Raw genomic sequence first — 18,197 nt, forward strand, 5'->3', positions numbered from 1 at the left:
AGAGGAAGGTTGACGAGTTGACCCGCGTGATCGCCGAGGCGAGGAGGACTGGCCACTAAACTCGCTGGCCCTCTTACACGGAATCCGACGTTCAATTGCAGTGGGATGGGAGTGGAATGAAGGCGTGGAGACACCGCACTGCAGACTGTTCTACTAGATGCGGAAGTTGTGGGAAATGGGGGAGATGGTCAACGCAGATGCAGATGGGCAGATTTAACGTGGCATCGCGTGGCAAGGGCAAGGCAGGGCAAGGCACAGCATGATGTTATCCAGCAGTGCAAAGCAATGCAATGCCAGAACATTCAACTGTCCTTCTCTTCCTGAGGTCAGTATGCGAGACTGAGCGATTACGAGTCTCGAGGGCCGCATTAGGTGGGAAACGGTTCGACTCGACTCGACTCGGCTCGATCTTCATCCCGGAGAGGCACGGCGAGGCCACTAAGTCAGTGTGCAGCACGACGAGCTGGCTAACTGACTGGCTGGCGCTCGACAAGTGAGCAGAAAAATCCCAAAAATAAAATCAACGAATTGAGCCGAGCAAAAGGTTCGCTGTGTTAGACCTTGCTTTGGTGAAGTATCGCTTGCTGGCAAAGATACGCGAGACGATCGCCGCCCAATGTGTCGTATTGCCTCGTGGCTCTCACTCAGCACAGGTATACCCTGCTACTCTGAGGATTCCAATTTACGTGCCCCGTTCTGCCTTGGCTCGTGTCATCGAGTCCTCATTCATCCGGGGACCGGTTCTGCCTAGCGAACGCTAACCTCAACTTGCTCCTCGTCCTCGAACCCGACCTCGTCGACCGTCATCTCGGGCTCCAACCGCTCACCGTCAAAGATCAGCCACGGAGTCTTCCCTTCGTCGATGTTTCTCGTCGCTGCATATCCGCGCATGATCTTCCCGATGGTCGTGTGCGGCCGCACGCGCAGTTGCATGGGCTCGAGATCTTTGTTGTTGGAAACCAAACGAATTATGATCGCCCCTGCGTTCATGTCCGGTTGAGTCGGAGCCTGCTCTTCGGCCCGCCCGTGCTGATCTTGGTCGTGATCTTGCTGATCCGAGTCGGCGGTGCCGTCTTGTTGTCTCTGTTGTCGGCGGTCGTACATGTCCTGTGTCATCGCCTCGACCACGATATTCCCGTTACTCGGATCCTGGGCGCTGTTTTCGTCAAAGTCATCTGCGTCTCCATATCCATATGCCGTGGATTTTAATCTTGATTTTCCCTCCCCGCCGTCCTCACCGACCAGGTTCGCATACTTGGTCCTGCCTTTCTGCCAGGCCTCCTTCTTCAAGTTTCGAAGGATCCCACGCATTGTCGTCGAATCGAACAGTCGCGTGCCATTCCAAGTGAAGAAGACCTGGCGGGCCACGCTCTCATCGAGCTCGAATTTCCGGCACCAGAATTCTTTGACTTGTTTGAGGGATTGCGACGCCCTGCGCTTCACGATTAGAGGCTTCGTGCCGTGGATCTCGGAACAGATGAGGATTTTGACCTCCGGGTCCTCTTCTTGTACCGGGGCAGGGGCTGGGGCAAGTGCAGGTGCGGGTGTTTCTTTCGGGGTATTGAAAGACGCAGCAGAAGTGGGAGTTGTGGAAGCGAAGCGCGGTGAATGATCTTTTGCAGCGGACAAGGAGCGCTGGTGGTTGTGTTCAAACGCTGCTGAATTTCCTCGACTACTGGGCGTATGTGGCCTCGTGGCATCACCTAGATGATCACCTTGATCATGATCTCGATCTCGATCACGATCACGATCACGCTGTTGTCGAGCCTTTTCGCGCGCCTTTTGCTTCAATTGGCGGAGGTATTCGTCTTCTTCTGACGACGTTTGTTCATCGTCGAGGCCATCCTCCGGGTTGGGCGTCGTCGTCTTCTTCTTCATCTTCCCCCCCTTCAGCGTAGCATCCAGAACCTTCGGAGGCGTGAGCATGATTAGCTCGTCGTCTTCACCGTCCCCATCTCGGTCCCGGTTGAGAACGGTGGCCTTTCCACTGTCCTTACGACTAGAATGCGGACTGTGCGCCGGGGCATCCAATTCATCTGTGTGCGGTTTTCCTCCTTCCGACGGCGTACTCCTCGTCATCACGGGCTTGTCTCGACTCTTCTTCTTCTTCTTGGCCCCATCGGTGTCCGAGTTATCGTCCAGCTCGGTCGAGATCCTCCGCCTCTTCCACTCAGGAGGACCCTCACTCGCTTCCTTGCTCTTCTGCCTCTCGCTCCGTGCCTTTGCTTTGGCAGCCTTCCGCTCTCGTTCTGCTTTTTGTGCCCTCAAGATTTCGTCGTAGGCGACATTGCGCCCGAAGATCGAACCGCCGTCCTCTTTGCTTGCGTCGGACTTTGTGCCCTTTGTAGACGCCGCCGCCCACGCGGGCTTGCTGAAGAGCGATCGCTTGACGCCGCCACTGGCCATTTGCTCAGAAGAACGGGTCACCAGTCGGCGATCATGGTATATACGTTCGGGGTTTCTCGAGACGAGAGGCGCACGTGAAGGCTTTTGGCTGCTTAATCAAGGAGATCTCGTGTCCGGCAGCGACGTGGTAACCGCAATGCAAACATTTGGCGCCGAGTTGCGCCGCGCGGTTGAGGGGCTCCTTCGGCAGCCTTGTCGATGAGGCTACCCATCGTAAGCTTAACCTTGTCCGGCAAGGGCGAGCCTCGCGTGCGTATGGCTGTCTACTCTGAGGCCCTGTGATCACGAAAACAGGCCTCTAGGTACCTATATTCGTACGGAGTACAGTAATCATGTTGTAATCCTCTGTAACCACGAATCAAGTCTCGCATATGGCATGATACCAGAGTCCAGTTGATCTGGTGCAGGGACAAGAATATGTGTCCCGTACGTCGACAACTTACTGTAGTCGTCACTGTCGTACTCCGTATAGTCGTCCACGATTCTCCGCCGGCGCGGAGTAAGCGGGGTTACGGATCGGCGAGGAACAGGATGTGGTGGATGTACTCGTACCACTGTACGAAGCTTTCTTCAACCGGTACGGAGTAGGGCGAGGATCGCGGCAACGGATTCGTTATTTACTGAATGCTATTTGTTAGGATTGGCAAAGATATGACCGCCAGTATAAGTTAACTCAAGCTTAGCGTGTCTAATATCCTCTTGAGAACCGCTTGTTCTTCGTCCACAGATCGTCTCCGAACAGCACGACCGTGTAGGCTATAGGCAGCCCAGAACAGTGACCGTATTCACCACCTACGAAGACCGGCGTTTCCCGCTTCGAGCGATCTCAGACAGCGTGTGGTGGCCCATCGGCTTGTTCTCCCACGTTCATGGGACTATTTGTTCCTCGACTTTAACCCAGTGCTTGTGTTGCAGACGGCAGTCGACAGCCAAAACAGCCATGGCTGAGCGAAATGGCCACGCGTCGACATCCTGGACCAGGCCCAAACATGTCGTCATTGTCGGCGGCTCCCTCGGCGGGCTCTTTACCGGAGTGGCATTGAAGCAACATGGCTACGACACGACGATCCTCGAAAGAACACCAACGAACTTGCTGGAGAACCAGGGAGCCGGAATCGTTGCAGGCGGCGACACTTTGACCTTCTTTGAGCGCTATGACCGTTGCAAACGACCCGTCGCTGTGCCGGCCCCGAGACGCATGTATCTCGACCAATCGGGCAATGTTGTCCGAGACATGCCCTTGAAGGGGACCATGACCAGCTGGGATCTGTGCTATTACCTGCTTCGCGCAAATTACGATCACCAAGAGAGTGGATACTGTAAAGTGCCTGGACCTCAGCCTGGAGACGGAAAGATCGACTACCGATACGGTTGTACAGTGAAGGACTTCCAAGAGGAAGATGGTAAGATCAGGGTATTCTACGACAAGTCCGACGGCAGCACGGAGTCCATTGTCGGAGATATGCTGATCGGTGCCGACGGACCAAGCTCGCGCATCCGCAAGATCCTGTGTCCAGAGGTCGAGAGGAAGTACGCTGGATACTGCGTGATAAGAGGCACCGTGCCGGAAAACGAAGCCTCGGAAGAAGCAAAGAAGGTGTTTGTGGAGAGGTTCACTTTCTTCCACGCACCCGGCATCCAGAACTTGACGTACACGATCCCAGGTCCTGACGGGGCAATGGAGCCGGGGAAGCGATTGTTGAATTTCGTGTGGTACACAAACTTTCCCGAGGGCGAGCAGGGGCTCGAGGAGGTGATGACTGACAAGCATGGCAAGCGCAGACGGCTGACTATCCCACCGGGTATGATGCGTCCAGAGGCGTGGGAGATGGTAAAGAAGCGCGGGCGAGATCGTCTTCCCCCACAAATGTCCGAGATGGTCGAGAAGACGAAGCAGCCTTTTGTGCAATGTATCACAGACGTGATCACACCGACTAACAACTTCTTCAACGGCAAGGTCGTGCTCGTTGGAGACGCGTTGGCCGGATTCAGGCCGCATACAGTAGCCAGCACCAGCCAGGCTGCGTTTGATGTGCTCATGCTCATTGAGTATCTCGAGACTGGCAACCACGCAGAGTTCGTGCGGAGGACCATGGAGTATGCACGCCTGGTCCAGCAAAGGGGTGTGAGGATCGGTGATAGGAGCCAGTTTGAGACGCTGCCGTTGCAGGAGTACGTTGATGATCGCACCATGATGTCGATCCCAAGGCAGGATCTGGAGTTTCCAGAATGGACGCAAGTTAGAATATAGCAAAAGGGTTCGATGCTTGGATTCAGCGTCTTGGGCGCAGGCCAGGACGCCGAGGCTCTGCGCCTGCTGGTCTTGCGGTGAGATCCTTGCTTGGCACGTCTCTGACACTCGAGGTTGGTCTTGCAGCAGTCTTGTTCGTGCTCTTCGATTTCACTTGAGCTGCGGTCTTCTTACTCTCCCTGGACGTCTTACGCACGCCAGCGTCCTTTCCGGGCACGGCTTCGAGCTGTGCTCTCCCCGGGACCTTCCCAGCGGCCAGCATCTGTACAAGTGCTTCGATTCGAGTAGCCCTGGCTTTTGACGACGCTGTCTGCACGCGGTGGAGCACCGCATACCGCTCTGACTTGTTCAAGCTGGTGAAAAGAACTGATGCCGTGGGCGTAGCCTTTAGTGCTGCAGCGAGGTCATCGGGAACGGTGATGGAGGCTGGTCCATCGTATGCTCTATCCCAACGACCATCCGCCTTTGCTGCCTCCACCGCAGCCATGCCTGCCGGTCGCATCCTGCCTTCTTGAACCAGCCGTGCCACGGTCTCTGTATTCTTCTTAGACCACATGCTCTTCGCTCGGCGTGGAGTGTACCGCGTCAACCACCACGTCTCATCGATGCTACCCCCGCCTCCACCATCGATCCAGCCGAAGCATAAGCAAACCTCTACTGCTTCCGGTGCAGTGATGGAAGGGACGCCTGAAGCCTTCTTTGCAAGCTTGATATAGCATCCCGGGGCCGTTGTATGTTCTCGGTCGAGGAAAGCTTCGAAATCCTTGGCGGATGAGAAGGTGTGGATGGGGAAGTCTGACGGTAGCTGCTTGAGTGGCATGTTGGGCTGTTAGACAAGGCGCCAGGAGCTTCGCCTGCAGTCAGCAGGGTGGGCAAAGTTGAGCACACTTTGCGGTCGAAGTACCAGAGTCGATCCTGATCGAAACTTCAGAGGCCTGAGCGCGGTGCTACAAGCACGTACGGCGCGAGCAGACGCGTCACTCGAGCATCGTCTTTTCCATGGGCACAATATGAGCTGTTGCACGATTCGAGGCGCGTCTGACACGTGTTATCGAGCGTATGAATTTGTTCGAGCTCAGAAGAATCGTGGTGTTGGTCGAAACTCAATATGAAATGCATTGCCGAGGATAATCAGGCACCAATCCGTCATGGAACATGCCACTGGGGGCCTTCAAGGGCTCCATCCCCGGCGTGTTAGGCCTGGCGCGGCCAAGCAACTAGTTAGGTACTGTAGTTAAGCACCACCATCCCCTCCCAGTACTTGGACGTTCCCGCAATACTTACAGTACAAAATTGCGATGAGACGACAGCGCAGACGATGATTGTTCTTCTCAGCCTGTTGAAGAACCAACATCCTCGTCTTGGGAACTTCACAAGCTCTACGCCGCTACATGTTCAGTTGGGTAGCACAACAGCTGCAGGCATGCGTTGTTCATCGGTCTGCGAGTCATTCATTTGTTGCTTTGCTGTTCTGAGCCTCACTTCCTGCTCACCCTCGTCACCCTTCCAGCTCACTGCCAGGTGATTGGCAAGCAGGTGGACAAGCGCATATGGCGATTTCCGTTTACAGCTGTTCTTTGTTCTTTGCTGCATGCTTCCAAGACGGGTTGGAGGAGCATCCTAAGGCACGAGTTTCACATGCACTTACCTGCACAGTCTCGTCTTCCCCAGTGCTGAAGAACAGACAATGTAGGCAAGACGATACCTGCAGCACTGTCAACGATCAACAACTTCTACAGAAGCCATTCGTTCCCAGATGACCAATTGCATCTACCTGCAGTAGACATGCAGACTGGAAGAAAGGCGACCAACGACAGATGCTGGGCCATGCCCACGAAAATGCGTCCCTCTGATAACCCATTGTCGAGCTGGGACATATAGTGAAGCTGGATGTCCCCTCCCCTGTCTCCTTCGACTACTCTCTACATGCGTTGAGCAATAAGTTCAAGCCGTTCAGGGGGTGCTCATTGACGAGACTACCCTTCCAGTCAGCGATAACATGGCGCCTGACAACAGCAGAGAAACCGATCATTCGGATAAGGCCACGACGCCTTTGGTCCAACTGCAGTCAAAGGACCACGAAGAGATTCTGAACGTGATAGATCAACTCAGGTCGGAGGGTATAAGTAAGTATATTAACCTTCCACAGTTGATTGTATGCGGCGATCAGTCTTCCGGCAAGAGTTCCGTTTTGGAAGCGATTTCTGGCCTCGCATTCCCGACCAAGGACAATGTTTGTACCCGATTTGCGACCGAGCTTATCTTGCGACGAGCACCGGAGACCAGTGTCACTGCTTCTATTCACCCAGATGACGATCGGACATCGGCTGAAAAGGAGCGAATCCAGCAATTCAAATCATCCACCATCGATCTGCACCAATTTGCTGCAATTGTCCGAGATGCCGAGATATGCATCGGGGAGGGTAGGGACGGCCATATATTCTCCAAGAATGTGCTTCGCGTTGAAGTATCGGGTCCAACACAGCCTCATTTGACCCTCGTTGATCTTCCCGGGCTCTACCATGCACCCGACGAGTCGCAGACCGCCGAAGGGGTCGAGTTCGTGGAATCCTTGGTCCTCTCGTACATCCGAAACAAGCGCAGTGTCATATTAGCAGTGATCTCTGCTAAGAGTGACATAGCGCTCCAGAAGGTCACTGCATTCACACGCAAGGTTGATCCGAATGGTCACCGAACCATGGGCATCATTACCAAACCAGATACTCTTTCGGGAGGTTCTGACATGGAACAATCCTTCCTCAACCTCGCAGGGAACAAGCGAGTGGAATTTCGGCTTGGGTGGCATGTTCTCAAAAACAGAAAGTATGAGGAACGTCATTTCTCACTTGACCAGCGCCGTGACTCCGAGGCAGAGTTCCTTGCCAACGGTGTGTGGGCCTCATTGCCGCGCTCGCAGGTTGGCATCGAGTCGCTAAGACCGAGACTGAGTGTTATCTTGAAGGATCATATCATCGCCCAACTACCAGGCCTGATCACCGAAACCCAGCAGTCTCTCGAAGAGACTGACGCCAGCCTGCAAAGACTCGGAGACGCACGCCAGACATTAGCCGATCAGCGTCGATACCTCTTGCACAGCAGCGAGAGATTCAGTGGTCTGGTCGGCTATGCCATTAACGGAGTCTATTTCGATCCTTTTTTTGGAGACGCGATGGATGACGAAGGCTACCAGCGAAGACTCCGTGCCGTGGTCCAGAACCGCCTATCCGACTTCTCCAAGACTTTAGAAGCGAAAGGAATGCAGAAACAGATCATTGACGACGAGGATGAAGATATGGTCCTCGAGGAAGGCCAAATATTCCGCTCTGCGTACATGGACGAAGTCCAGCAGCGGATGCGGCGAAGTCGAGGCCGCGAGCTGCCTGGAACATTCGATCCTCACATTGTCGGCGATCTGTTCTATCTGCAATCAAAGCCATGGGAGTCGAACGTGATGGATTGCATTGATATGCTGCTGAAAGACGTCCAGAAGGCTATCAAACCCATCATCGAAGACATCCTCGACGAGAAAACCATCACGGGACTGCTGGAATATATCCTCAATCCAGGTCTTGACAAAATCGAGGACTCATTACGGGTCAAGACGAAGGAACTTCTCAAGCCTCAGCAATCGGGCCATCCAATAACCTATAATAACTCCTTCACCGGAAGTGTCCAAAGAGCCCGGAAAGAGCATTATCAGAGGTCGATTCGCGAAAAGCTCCGAGAATTTTTCGGTAACAGGTACCCCAGGTTTCCATCGTCGGAGACCTCGTTCGTCTTTAGCATGGACAATCTGATCAACGCCCTGGGCACGCAAACAGGAGATGACATGGAGCGATTCGCGTGCTCCGAAGCGATTGACTGTATGCAAGCTTACTACGAGGTACTGAGGACTTCTGCATTTGTTGTCACTCTGGTAGGGAGGATGCTAACGCCGTGACTTTCACGAACCAGGTCGCGAGGACGAAATTCGTCGATGATTTCAGCAACCTAGCGGTCGAGAAGTGCCTTCTGGAACCGCTGGCCGTCATCTTCTGTCCCAAAGTTGTGGATACATTAGCCGATGGCGTGGTCGAAAACATCGCCGCCGAGGATGAGAGTTCGAAGCTTGACCGCGCACGGCTTCTGCACAAGCGGGTCAAGCTGCAGGATTCTTTACTTCAGCTTCATCGCCTGGACCGCCACAATGTGACCGGCGCGAAGGGAAGCCCTCATCTCGACGACGAAGGCGACGACGACAACGACAGTCCAGCCGATGGACCCGAAAGCACAGATGGCCCTGGTAGCCCGGCAGAGTCTCTGATGTTAGCCACGTCAGGAGAAGCATATGAAGCTGGACCTGATCGTGATCGTGATCCTGAACCCGAACCCGAAACCGAACCCGCACTCGAGCTTGAGCCTGAGTTTGCTGAACCCCCTAGGTCGAAGAAGAAGAAAAAACACCAGAACGCGCGCTTTTGGGAAAGTATTGAGTGAGTGGGGGACCGTCTATACCAGAACGGCGTGAAGGCATGATTTGTGCGGGTGAGCAGACGCAGGAAGAGAGAAAAGTTGAGAAGATAGTCAATTTCACTGCTGCTCAATCCAAAAGCCAAGGTACTATAACTCAGGGGTTAAGACCGTATTTGCAATCACCACGGGTGATAGTAGGACGAAGGCTAATACTGAAACGAGCACCACCTTAGCGGTCGAAGGAGTCGTTTGTGGCACCCAGACTGGCGCTGATTAGAGCTTCTAGCGAGGTTCTTTATTTTTCCCTCTCAGTTCAAGTGAACCCTACTCTTCAAGCCGGTCAGTCTGGTATGGGCTCGTCGGGTACTGTAGATTTGCAGGGCCGGCCACCGCTCACTGCTCCACTCTTCCACGGCTGAGACATCAATGGCTATACATAATCAAGCATATCTACGGGGCCGCGTGGAAAGAAGAGCACAGCGAAGCGGTTCTGAATCCCCTGATCCGTGTCGCCTCCTTCAGGGGCTAGAGGCAAGGCATTGTCGATTTCAAAGGACAGGCCGTCCCATCCCATGGAGTTGCAAACTGAAATCGCGCGCTTTGAATGACATCGCTCGCCTCGTGTCCACCTGTCTACCTGTCTACCTGTCTCTTTGGGCTGTGTATGAGAGCCACGGCTTGGCAATCCTACGTAGGTACAAATATAAAGGTATGTGGTATACTAAGTAGTAGTAGTAAGAGTAGTAGTGAGTGATAGATGTCCTTTCTTATGTATGCATGTCTGTCTCTGTGTCTATCTGAATCTATATCTGCTGTCTCTATGTATATCTGAATCTATATCTGCTGTCTCCATGTCTATCTACGTCTGCCGTCTCTATGTCTATCTATATCTACCGAGTCCGTGTCCATATGAGAGCAAACGAACGGACGGACGGACGGATCACATTGCTTCGCTACGTTTCGCTACCACCCGTAGACTTCCTCGAAATACTCCATCCGTGCTCCTGCTGCTGCTTGGTGTCGAGTTGCGTGTCTCGCTTCCTCGGCCAATTGCATCGGACCACACGCGAAGACGGCTATTCTGTCGTTTGTGCCTCTGGGTGAAGGCGACTGAGACGTCGCAGGGGAGGAAGATGCAGCAGTACAAAACGTGGAGATAAGTCGCGCTACGTCCGGTCGTGCGAAGGTGATCTCCACGCTTGCTCCGTCGGTGCTGTTGCGGTGGGGCCAGCTCGTGTCGAACATGGCGTCTTTCTCGGTCTCTTTCTCTACCCGGAACTCTTTATCGATGGCGCTAAGGTCTCGCTTTTCCGCAGCTGAGTGGATAGCGGGAGATGAGAGCGATATCTTTGAAGATTGCTCCGACGTGGACGGGGACTGGGATGTTGACAGTGTCCCCTGGGGCTTCGCGCTTGGCTGTTGTGTGGCGAAGAGGTGTAGCTCAATTCTCACCGGGTTCGTGGCCTGTTGGTTGTTCATCACTGCGAGTAGCCACTGGAGCTCGTGCCTTAGGACGTCTCTGATGAATTCCTCTTCCCGAGCGATCCAGACGAGGTTGACACGCTTCGATACGCTTGTGCCATTACCATTACCACTGTCGCACTGAGAAACTCCCATAATCGACCGCAAATATGGCAGGGTGGCCGTGATGCCAGAGCCGCCGGCCATGAGGAGAATGGATGAGAAGTGGGAGGGATTGAACCGTGAGAGTGAATGACTTCCGTAGGGTCCCTCGAGCATCACATGCATGGTGGTCGAGTGCGGGATTGATGCCACAAGTCGGTTGCGCAGACGTGCTGTCATGCCTTGTTTAGGACGGATCAGGAACGTGACACCAGCGACGCTGGTGGGATTGGACGCCGCAACAGATTCGGAGGATTTCAAGGGTTTAACGCTTGCGAATGCGGTTGCCTCTTTGGCTTGCTCCGGCGAGAGCGGAGGAGATGGACCAACGGATGCAGTATCTAAGGGGCCCGAGCTCGGCGTGTCAAGCAGGGGAATGGCGCTGAATGGGTGCTGCTCCCAGATTCTCCAGCTCGAGCCTGGTAGGGACAGGAAATAGTATGTCCCCGGCCGAATGGAAGGGATATGAGCTCCCCGTATTGTGAGGCGAACGATGTCTGCCGCTGGGTTGTATGTGATGTTGGCTAAGGTGCTTATGCCTTTCTCGGTTCTCCCGGGCCTGTTGACAACGATTACGCGCAAGATTCGACTTGCGTAGTCGAAACTCCACAGACCAACACAGATCCACAGGAAAACAAGATACATTCCTCGAAACTGACCCACGACATGCCTGGTCTATTAGTCGAGGTTCACATATTCAGAAAGGGAGGAGCTTACCTGTGGTAGGCGACAAGAAGAACGACTGCAAGAAGGACGTGAGTGACTTTAAAGAACTCGTAGAGTGTTCGCAGGATGGGGCGCCATGTAAGGAGGATCATAACGCAAACGGTGGTCACCGCCAAAATACCGCATACGAACAGGGGATCAGCGAGCTCGTGCCTGTAACCCTCTTTGCCAGTCTCTGAAGCACTGTCAGTCATGTTATTCCATCACCTCCACACAGGGAACATAGCTTACGTTGAAGGTAATAAGCGGTAAAGCAGCTCCCGTGGATAATTGCTTCAACAGCGAAGATTAGTGAAACCCATCGATGAAATATCTGCAAAGTGCTGAAGCTCAACCCAGTCGCCCAAAGGAAGAAGTTGTTGCGAGTACCAAAGAGCCAGATAAAGGGCATACTGCCCGACATCAAGACGCCGATGCGGTCAGATACATAGCGGAGGCGCTGAATTTCTCTGCTCTTGTAGTAGATGTTTCGTTCCATAGTTGGGTGTCTGACCGACACGATGGCAATGTGCATGATGAGGTAGCAGAGAATAGTCAGAGCCTGAAGACGGGTACCTCCGGTGAGCCAGCCAAAGCCCCGATAGAGGCGGCGCCCAAAGGCTGGCGCCAGAAGAATATGACTGCGGTAGGCAGAGCTCCAAGCTGCAAGAGGTCGATGGCTGATGGCCTTTGTTTCTGTATCCTTCTTCAACATCGAGTCACTCAGATGGAGCCCAGCTTTCATCGCCTGAAGAGTCCGGTGGCCAGTGACAATGACAAATACCAATGCCCAGAAGGCGTATGGAATCCACGTGTAGGTATTGTGCAAGTGCCGTTGAAAACTGTAGGCATGCTGGCGAGACATCAGCGATTTGCAGAGTCAAGATTGGAAACGGTAGGATTACCAGAGTGCCGTAAATCAAGTCCCACGCCCCATCGGAGGGCACGGTTGCCTGATCAAAGACGCCATCATCCTTGTATTCCACGGTTGTTAGAGATCTGATAGACCCCAAAGAGACGTTGTCCACAGTGGAATGGTAGTTGACCACATTGATAACCTTGCTAGAATGCTTGCACTGTTTCTGCCACCATGATATCCCAGGTTCGAGGTCTTGATCTTCACACCTGTCTCGGGCACACAAGTATATCGAGGAGACCCTCAGGTCGTTGAGACAGGAGGTTCCATTGCCCCCGGGCTGGTCAGTGAACTCGATGCCGCTCAGAGCATTATAGCATGCAGCGACGCAGATTTCGTGGCCCAAAGGTTTGGCCGCGAGAGAAATTGCTGAAAGAACAAGAATAATTGGTCCGAGGTACCAGAGGCCTGCCATCACGGACGCGGTGTGAGAGGAAGGAAAGGAATCGTGGGAGTGTCCAATGCATCAAAAGGAGGCGATAATGGACCTCCATACCTGATATACTCTGACCCTCGTATGCATGTTCCCCCGAAGGTATCCGCCTGCGTGTGTTTCTGCACATCTGAATACATCTGCAAATCCCAAGCTCCCCTCTACTGCCACACAGCTGGCAGATCTCGAGGAAAGCCCTCCACGCCGTCACCCAGTGGTGGAGCTGGGCGTGAAAATTTGATCTTATCCTTGTCTTATCTGATTGAACCTGTCGGCGGTGGAATTTCCTATCAAAGGTTAGCTGTACATAAAGTATAGAGGCCCGATGCCTGATGTAGGATCACCGAGTTTAGTGATCGCCTCCTTGTCTTATCAGATGCATATTATGTGATGACTTCCTATCGGGGTTTAGTGGGACATATTGTATGGCGACATCAGGAGCGATTGTTGGTGGAATGGAGATGGTCTCGAGCGGTCGCCGTAGACACCACACTGGCATTAGCCGCGGCGAGGGCCCGGATGATCATGCCAAGCGAAATACTCTTATGCTTCTCATGTTCAGTACCGCGTGCTCGCACGATTTGTCACAGTACACCGCGGAAGGCAGCATTGACCAGAAGAGGGTGAGAAGAGGGTGAGTTGGGGCAGAGGAGTGAGAGTGTTCAATGCGTTGTTGTAGCAAAGCCAGCCTGTGAAACTCTGAATGGTGCTGTAATGAACCTTTTCCCGGCCAAGCTTCACAGGGCGAGGGTATGCGTTGAGCTTGACAGCTGTGATGACTGAACGAAGCATCCGCGCGGGAAAACACCATGCAGGAAGTCAGCGGAAGGCAGGGCCGAAGTCGGCGAGGGTCGGTGGAGATGGTTGCTTCGTCTTGTGGTATCCATCTCAGCCTGTCAGGCTCAACAACGCGTCCACTTCCAACGGAATGAAGAGCGTCCCATTGGGAGTCTGCGGTTCTCCGATGTCAGGATTTCGAGAGGATCCTTACTGTGTAAGCGTTATTGCAAACACTTTCTCGGGCAGGCCGGTTCGGGGCAAGTCTGCACAGTGTGGGAGTCTTGGGGGATCCAATCACACTCTGCACCAGTTCGAGAACCATCGCAGTCATGCGGACGTGTGGCCCAAAAGCACCGATGCCCCTATGACACCAGACGAGCGAAAATCCACCTTCTTGGCGCCCCATTGCTCTTGCGGACATGCCTGCGGTTGTGCGGTTGTGCGGTCACCTTGCGGCCGCACATTGAAGAAGAAAAAGACCAAGCGAAGGAAGGTTTAGCGAGGAAACAGAATCCGTCTTGGCGCGGAAATGCCGCGCTCGCCAAGACCCTTAGTGCCTCATCCCCGTGCAGTAGGCGGAAGACGTTGCAGGCATTCGTGGCTTCCACAAAGCAATGAGTAGGTTGATATGATTGTCTCCGAGTACTGTCAAGAACCCCCATTCACCCGTACCCATCCTCATCCTCTCCTTCATTGCCAGGCCGGTTCAATAGTATGATGGTCACTCGCAAGTAACTCACCGACATCGACCGAAGCAGCTGTCAGCATCCCACCTACACGGCAAAGATCATCTTTGCCCTGGACAGCCTTTGCAACCGACGTCAATCGACAGGGGTAGTAGCAGTGAGGTAGGTAGCCAACGCATCGAAGAGAGGCAGGAAGGCCAATGCTGGGACGCTGGTGTAAGGGGTTTAGCAGGAAGTCCTCCTTGGGTAATTAGAAAGTATGAGAAAGCATTGACTGACGCAGTATTTCGCAGTGTCGGTAGATTCCCGCCTGCAATCAAAACCTGAAGTGTAGTCGAGCGGACAGGGCGCCAAAGCTGCTGTGTCATGTCAAGGATAGCCATGGAGAAGAGTAGTGACAAGGCTGTGATCATGGAATTTATGCGTGCTCAGTCTTTCCCCGTCACCACCTCCTGTACTTGCCGAAAGCTAACAAAACATCATGCAGTACTGACTCCTCTGGCAGCTTCATCGCCTTCTTCACCCCAGCCTGCCTCATCCGGGTGACTTCCTTACCTGGCCAAACCCAATGGCAAGCTCCAAAACACACTCTCATCATCAAATGCGTCATGCTCGACCTGTGCACCGTCGTCAGATCCGTCTTGGCCACGCTACAAGCATCATCTTTTCCTGGACCCAGATGCCATGGGCGATGGAGATGGCACCCTTGATCGGGTCGGCAAGAGCCCAGTCGAAGTTTCGCAGCAGCTACATCCATGTCAGCGCATCGACCTATTGCTGACACCACTTCACTCACCTCAACAAATGCTTTGTGTAGCTCCATCATCGCAATGTTCTTCCCTAAGCACCCAAACCTTCCACTACCGAACATCAAGTCCGTCGTCCTCAGATACTCCGCTCGAACCTTAGCATCAGGATGTAGCCATCGGTCAGGCCGGTATAGGTCCGCATCTTCTCCGAAGATATCCATGCGCCGTCCGACGCCTTCGCAGCAGAATGCGACTTGGGTTCCGGGAGGGTAGTAAACTCCGTTCACAGTCTCTCCTTCCGGGGGTGCGAGTTTGGTTTGTAGCCCAAACAGGGGTGGATACAGCCTGATACCTTCCCAAATGCAGGCGGTCAGAAATTCGATTTCCAGAGCCTCGCTGTACCGGACAATCGGGTACGAGATCTTGCCGTCCGCGATTGCCTGGTCCACATCTGCAACGAGCCTACCGTACGCCACAGGATTGCCGACCAACATCATCATTGTTATCCGCAGCGCTCCGGCAGTTGAGTCAGATCCAGCAATGATCTGAAGTTGAGACTCCGCCTCGCTTTGCGTCCGACTGAGTCCTTTGGCAATGAAATGGCCAAGCATGTCTCGTTTGATCTTGGCGTCGGGGCGATATCGTTCGGCAACGGCCTTTTGCGCGATCCCGATTATACGGCCCTGGCCGAATTTATCTGTGCCCTTGGGTGCCATAAGCTTCTGCATCAGTTGGCTCTGGATTAACCTTCGGGGAAAGTCGTGGTTGACAATCAACTCAATGATGCTGAACTTCTCGTTGGCCAGCTTATTGAAGTCGTAGAGATCCTCGTTAGCCTGGACAAAGCCGAAAGCATCGCCAAACGCAATCTGGCTCAGCACGTCTAAAGTGAAATAGGATGCCAAAAGAGCCATGTCAAGTGGCCTGCCGTTGTACTCTTGCTTGATCAACGTCAGCAGTCTTTGCAGGTTCTCGTCGATATCAGACTCAAGTGTCTCGACCTCCTTGCCTGAGTACTGTTGTAGTCAACCAATGAGCCATGTATGATCAGCGATGACTGGACGTACTGCGCCTGTCATCTTTGACCTCATCTCGGCATGCCGTCGCTCGTCCCGCTCGGAGAAAATGTTGTTGACTCTGGGGTCCAGCTTCATCCCGTCGTACCAGGCTGCGCGAGTCCATTTTGATCTGGGCGCACTCATGTGCCTCAATAACTCAGGGTCATCAGTCACCAGCAAGCTGGGACCTATCCTTGCTGGCGATCCTGTTCTAGCGCGTTACTGCGGAGTCCTCGGGGGTGACTGAGTACCTCACCATATCTTCTTAGGGCCTCCTTTTGGGCAACAGGCATTCGAGCGTTGACGGCCTGCCATGCAAGCCAGAAACTGGACACGGCAGCCACAGGAGGCCCTTTAAAGTGGCTCAGTCTCTGATAGCTGTAATATGTCCTCACGGCGTAGCCAACAAGAAACGCTGCTATGAGCCAAGGAAACAGAGTTGGCGTCACAAAGCTTGCCATGTCTCCGCTCGATACAGCTACCACTTACAATCTCGACAGCTGGAGGGCTTCGATCGAGAACGTGCAGTAGATAGAGTGAGAAGGGTTAATCAGAGGGAGCCGGTACAGCATGCTGTGCGTCCGAAGGCTTCCAACAGGATAATGAAGGGTTGGAAATGGGCATGTGTCGGCTGGTAGTATCGCATCCTGATAGCGGGGATCGTGTTGCGAATGAGTACTATCTCCCATCCCAATAGTAGGAACAGCTAAGTGGCAGTGACCTTGCTTCGAGTGGCATGGGCAAGCAAGCCAACTCAATGCCTGCAGATAGTGGAAGTCCCCGAATGACGCTGTCTCGCTGATTCGTTGGTCATGTCACATTTTCCTCAGGGCTCAATTCGGCTTTTGGGACTAGACGGGTATGCGAAGATCGTGGGACGTAACTCGTCGTGCTCGTCCATGATCCGCGGTCAGTGAGTGTTCAAGCTGCTGGGCGCACCAGTAACCGAACCAATCAACAAGCTCCCCCACAGTAAGGTATCATTGGGGATAGTCTGAGATAACAGGTGAAACGGAACGATATGGTTGTGACTGGTGAACCAGAGCCGGAGGTATAGACAGATCCTGGTATCGAAAACACAGTAGGCTTTGGCCGCGTTGACAATTCACGGCCGCAGCCTCACGAAGCCTTAACCGGCCCTTCCGGCGGAACGGATCTACCGTGTACTCGTACCTGGCCAAAGCATTCCATAATTGTGGCTGCGAGAATCCGGCTCATGGCGTTGGACGTTGCGAAGCCGTAGAATGACAGTCATCTTTGCGCTTATCAATCATGGCTGCAACAAGAACAGTCTCTTAGCAACCGCGTCCTCACAAGTCAGACCGGGATCTGCTCAAGACTTGTCGCTTGCTCATCTTCTGAATGAGAAGCCTCTGAATCCCAACAATGGCAAATCCACCTGAGAGAGGTCGGGAAGAGCGGGCGGCATGGTCCTGCATGCATCATAAGTGTTGTTTGACGGTCATCAGGGACTTTGCATGACCGGCGTCGACATGCTAGAGGAGTTGGGAATCGTCTGCTTTGTGCAAAAGATCAATGCACTCGGCAGCTGAAGTGGCAAATGTTTGAAGCCCATACGCGACATGTGCTTAGCGCGTGCTGCTCGTGGCTGCTCAACGATCATTCACTTCCGCCTCACTCCGCCTTCACCACTCACTTCGCCCTCCTTTCCCACCTTGCCCATTCTGAAACTACTGTGTACTGCGTAGAAATGGCAAGGGTGGCTGTGCGAGTCGAGCCACTCACAACGTCTGGTTCTGCCGTGCCTGCAGCACCTGATGGAAGGCCTAATGAACGGTGGACTCGAAATGGACCCAACAAGGTCGACGCGATAGCGTCGAGGGGGCCAAAAGGCCCAAATCTCGGTTGCGAATAGGTATATCGCCATCTGCCATCGCTTCAGCCTGATCGCATGAGACAAGGGCGGCAAAGCACAAAACACCGGCCAGTTCGTTCCCTTGAAGCAAAATGTCTTTCAAACATTCTTTTTGGTCCGTTCCCTATGAGGCACTGAACCCAGGTTGAGCTCGCAAATCTTCCTCGCAGCAATTGATTGACGTCTACGGAGCATTCCATGATGGCCGTGGCAGCCTCACAGGCACCATCACTGGAAGCCACAGCACGCACCTCCGCTGAGG

At 53.7% G+C, this 18,197-nt stretch overlaps 6 protein-coding genes across 6 annotated transcripts; 2 read left to right on the forward strand and 4 right to left on the reverse strand.

Moving 5' to 3' along the window:
- Positions 1–747: 747 nt before the first annotated feature.
- On the reverse strand, positions 748–2,406 carry G647_10083 (uncharacterized protein; the record flags this gene model as incomplete). Its single annotated transcript, XM_008726075.1, has 3 exons — positions 748–1,181; positions 1,239–1,715; positions 1,755–2,406. The coding sequence occupies 3 exons, from the start codon at positions 2,404–2,406 to the stop codon at positions 748–750; spliced, it is 1,563 nt and encodes a 520-aa protein (XP_008724297.1).
- Positions 2,407–3,346: 940 nt separating this feature from the next.
- On the forward strand, positions 3,347–4,657 carry G647_10084 (uncharacterized protein; the record flags this gene model as incomplete). The annotated part of the gene is made up of 1 exon (XM_008726076.1): positions 3,347–4,657. The coding sequence occupies one exon, from the start codon at positions 3,347–3,349 to the stop codon at positions 4,655–4,657; it is 1,311 nt and encodes a 436-aa protein (XP_008724298.1).
- A 22-nt stretch (positions 4,658–4,679) lies between these two features.
- Positions 4,680–5,477, reverse strand: G647_10085 (uncharacterized protein; the record flags this gene model as incomplete). The annotated part of the gene is made up of 1 exon (XM_008726077.1): positions 4,680–5,477. One exon carries the CDS (start codon positions 5,475–5,477, stop codon positions 4,680–4,682), a length of 798 nt encoding a protein of 265 aa, XP_008724299.1.
- A 1,179-nt stretch (positions 5,478–6,656) lies between these two features.
- Positions 6,657–9,133, forward strand: G647_10086 (uncharacterized protein; the record flags this gene model as incomplete). Its single annotated transcript, XM_008726078.1, has 2 exons — positions 6,657–8,540; positions 8,612–9,133. The coding sequence occupies 2 exons, from the start codon at positions 6,657–6,659 to the stop codon at positions 9,131–9,133; spliced, it is 2,406 nt and encodes an 801-aa protein (XP_008724300.1).
- A 939-nt stretch (positions 9,134–10,072) lies between these two features.
- On the reverse strand, positions 10,073–12,768 carry G647_10087 (uncharacterized protein; the record flags this gene model as incomplete). The annotated part of the gene is made up of 4 exons (XM_008726079.1): positions 10,073–11,402; positions 11,450–11,633; positions 11,690–12,290; positions 12,343–12,768. The coding sequence occupies 4 exons, from the start codon at positions 12,766–12,768 to the stop codon at positions 10,073–10,075; spliced, it is 2,541 nt and encodes an 846-aa protein (XP_008724301.1).
- A 2,114-nt stretch (positions 12,769–14,882) lies between these two features.
- Positions 14,883–16,520, reverse strand: G647_10088 (uncharacterized protein; the record flags this gene model as incomplete). Its single annotated transcript, XM_008726080.1, has 4 exons — positions 14,883–14,999; positions 15,049–16,017; positions 16,069–16,265; positions 16,316–16,520. The coding sequence occupies 4 exons, from the start codon at positions 16,518–16,520 to the stop codon at positions 14,883–14,885; spliced, it is 1,488 nt and encodes a 495-aa protein (XP_008724302.1).
- Positions 16,521–18,197: the final 1,677 nt, after the last annotated feature.

This window comes from Cladophialophora carrionii (genome assembly GCF_000365165.1).
Source record: "Cladophialophora carrionii CBS 160.54 unplaced genomic scaffold supercont1.12, whole genome shotgun sequence".
Classification (NCBI taxonomy): domain Eukaryota; kingdom Fungi; phylum Ascomycota; class Eurotiomycetes; order Chaetothyriales; family Herpotrichiellaceae; genus Cladophialophora; species Cladophialophora carrionii.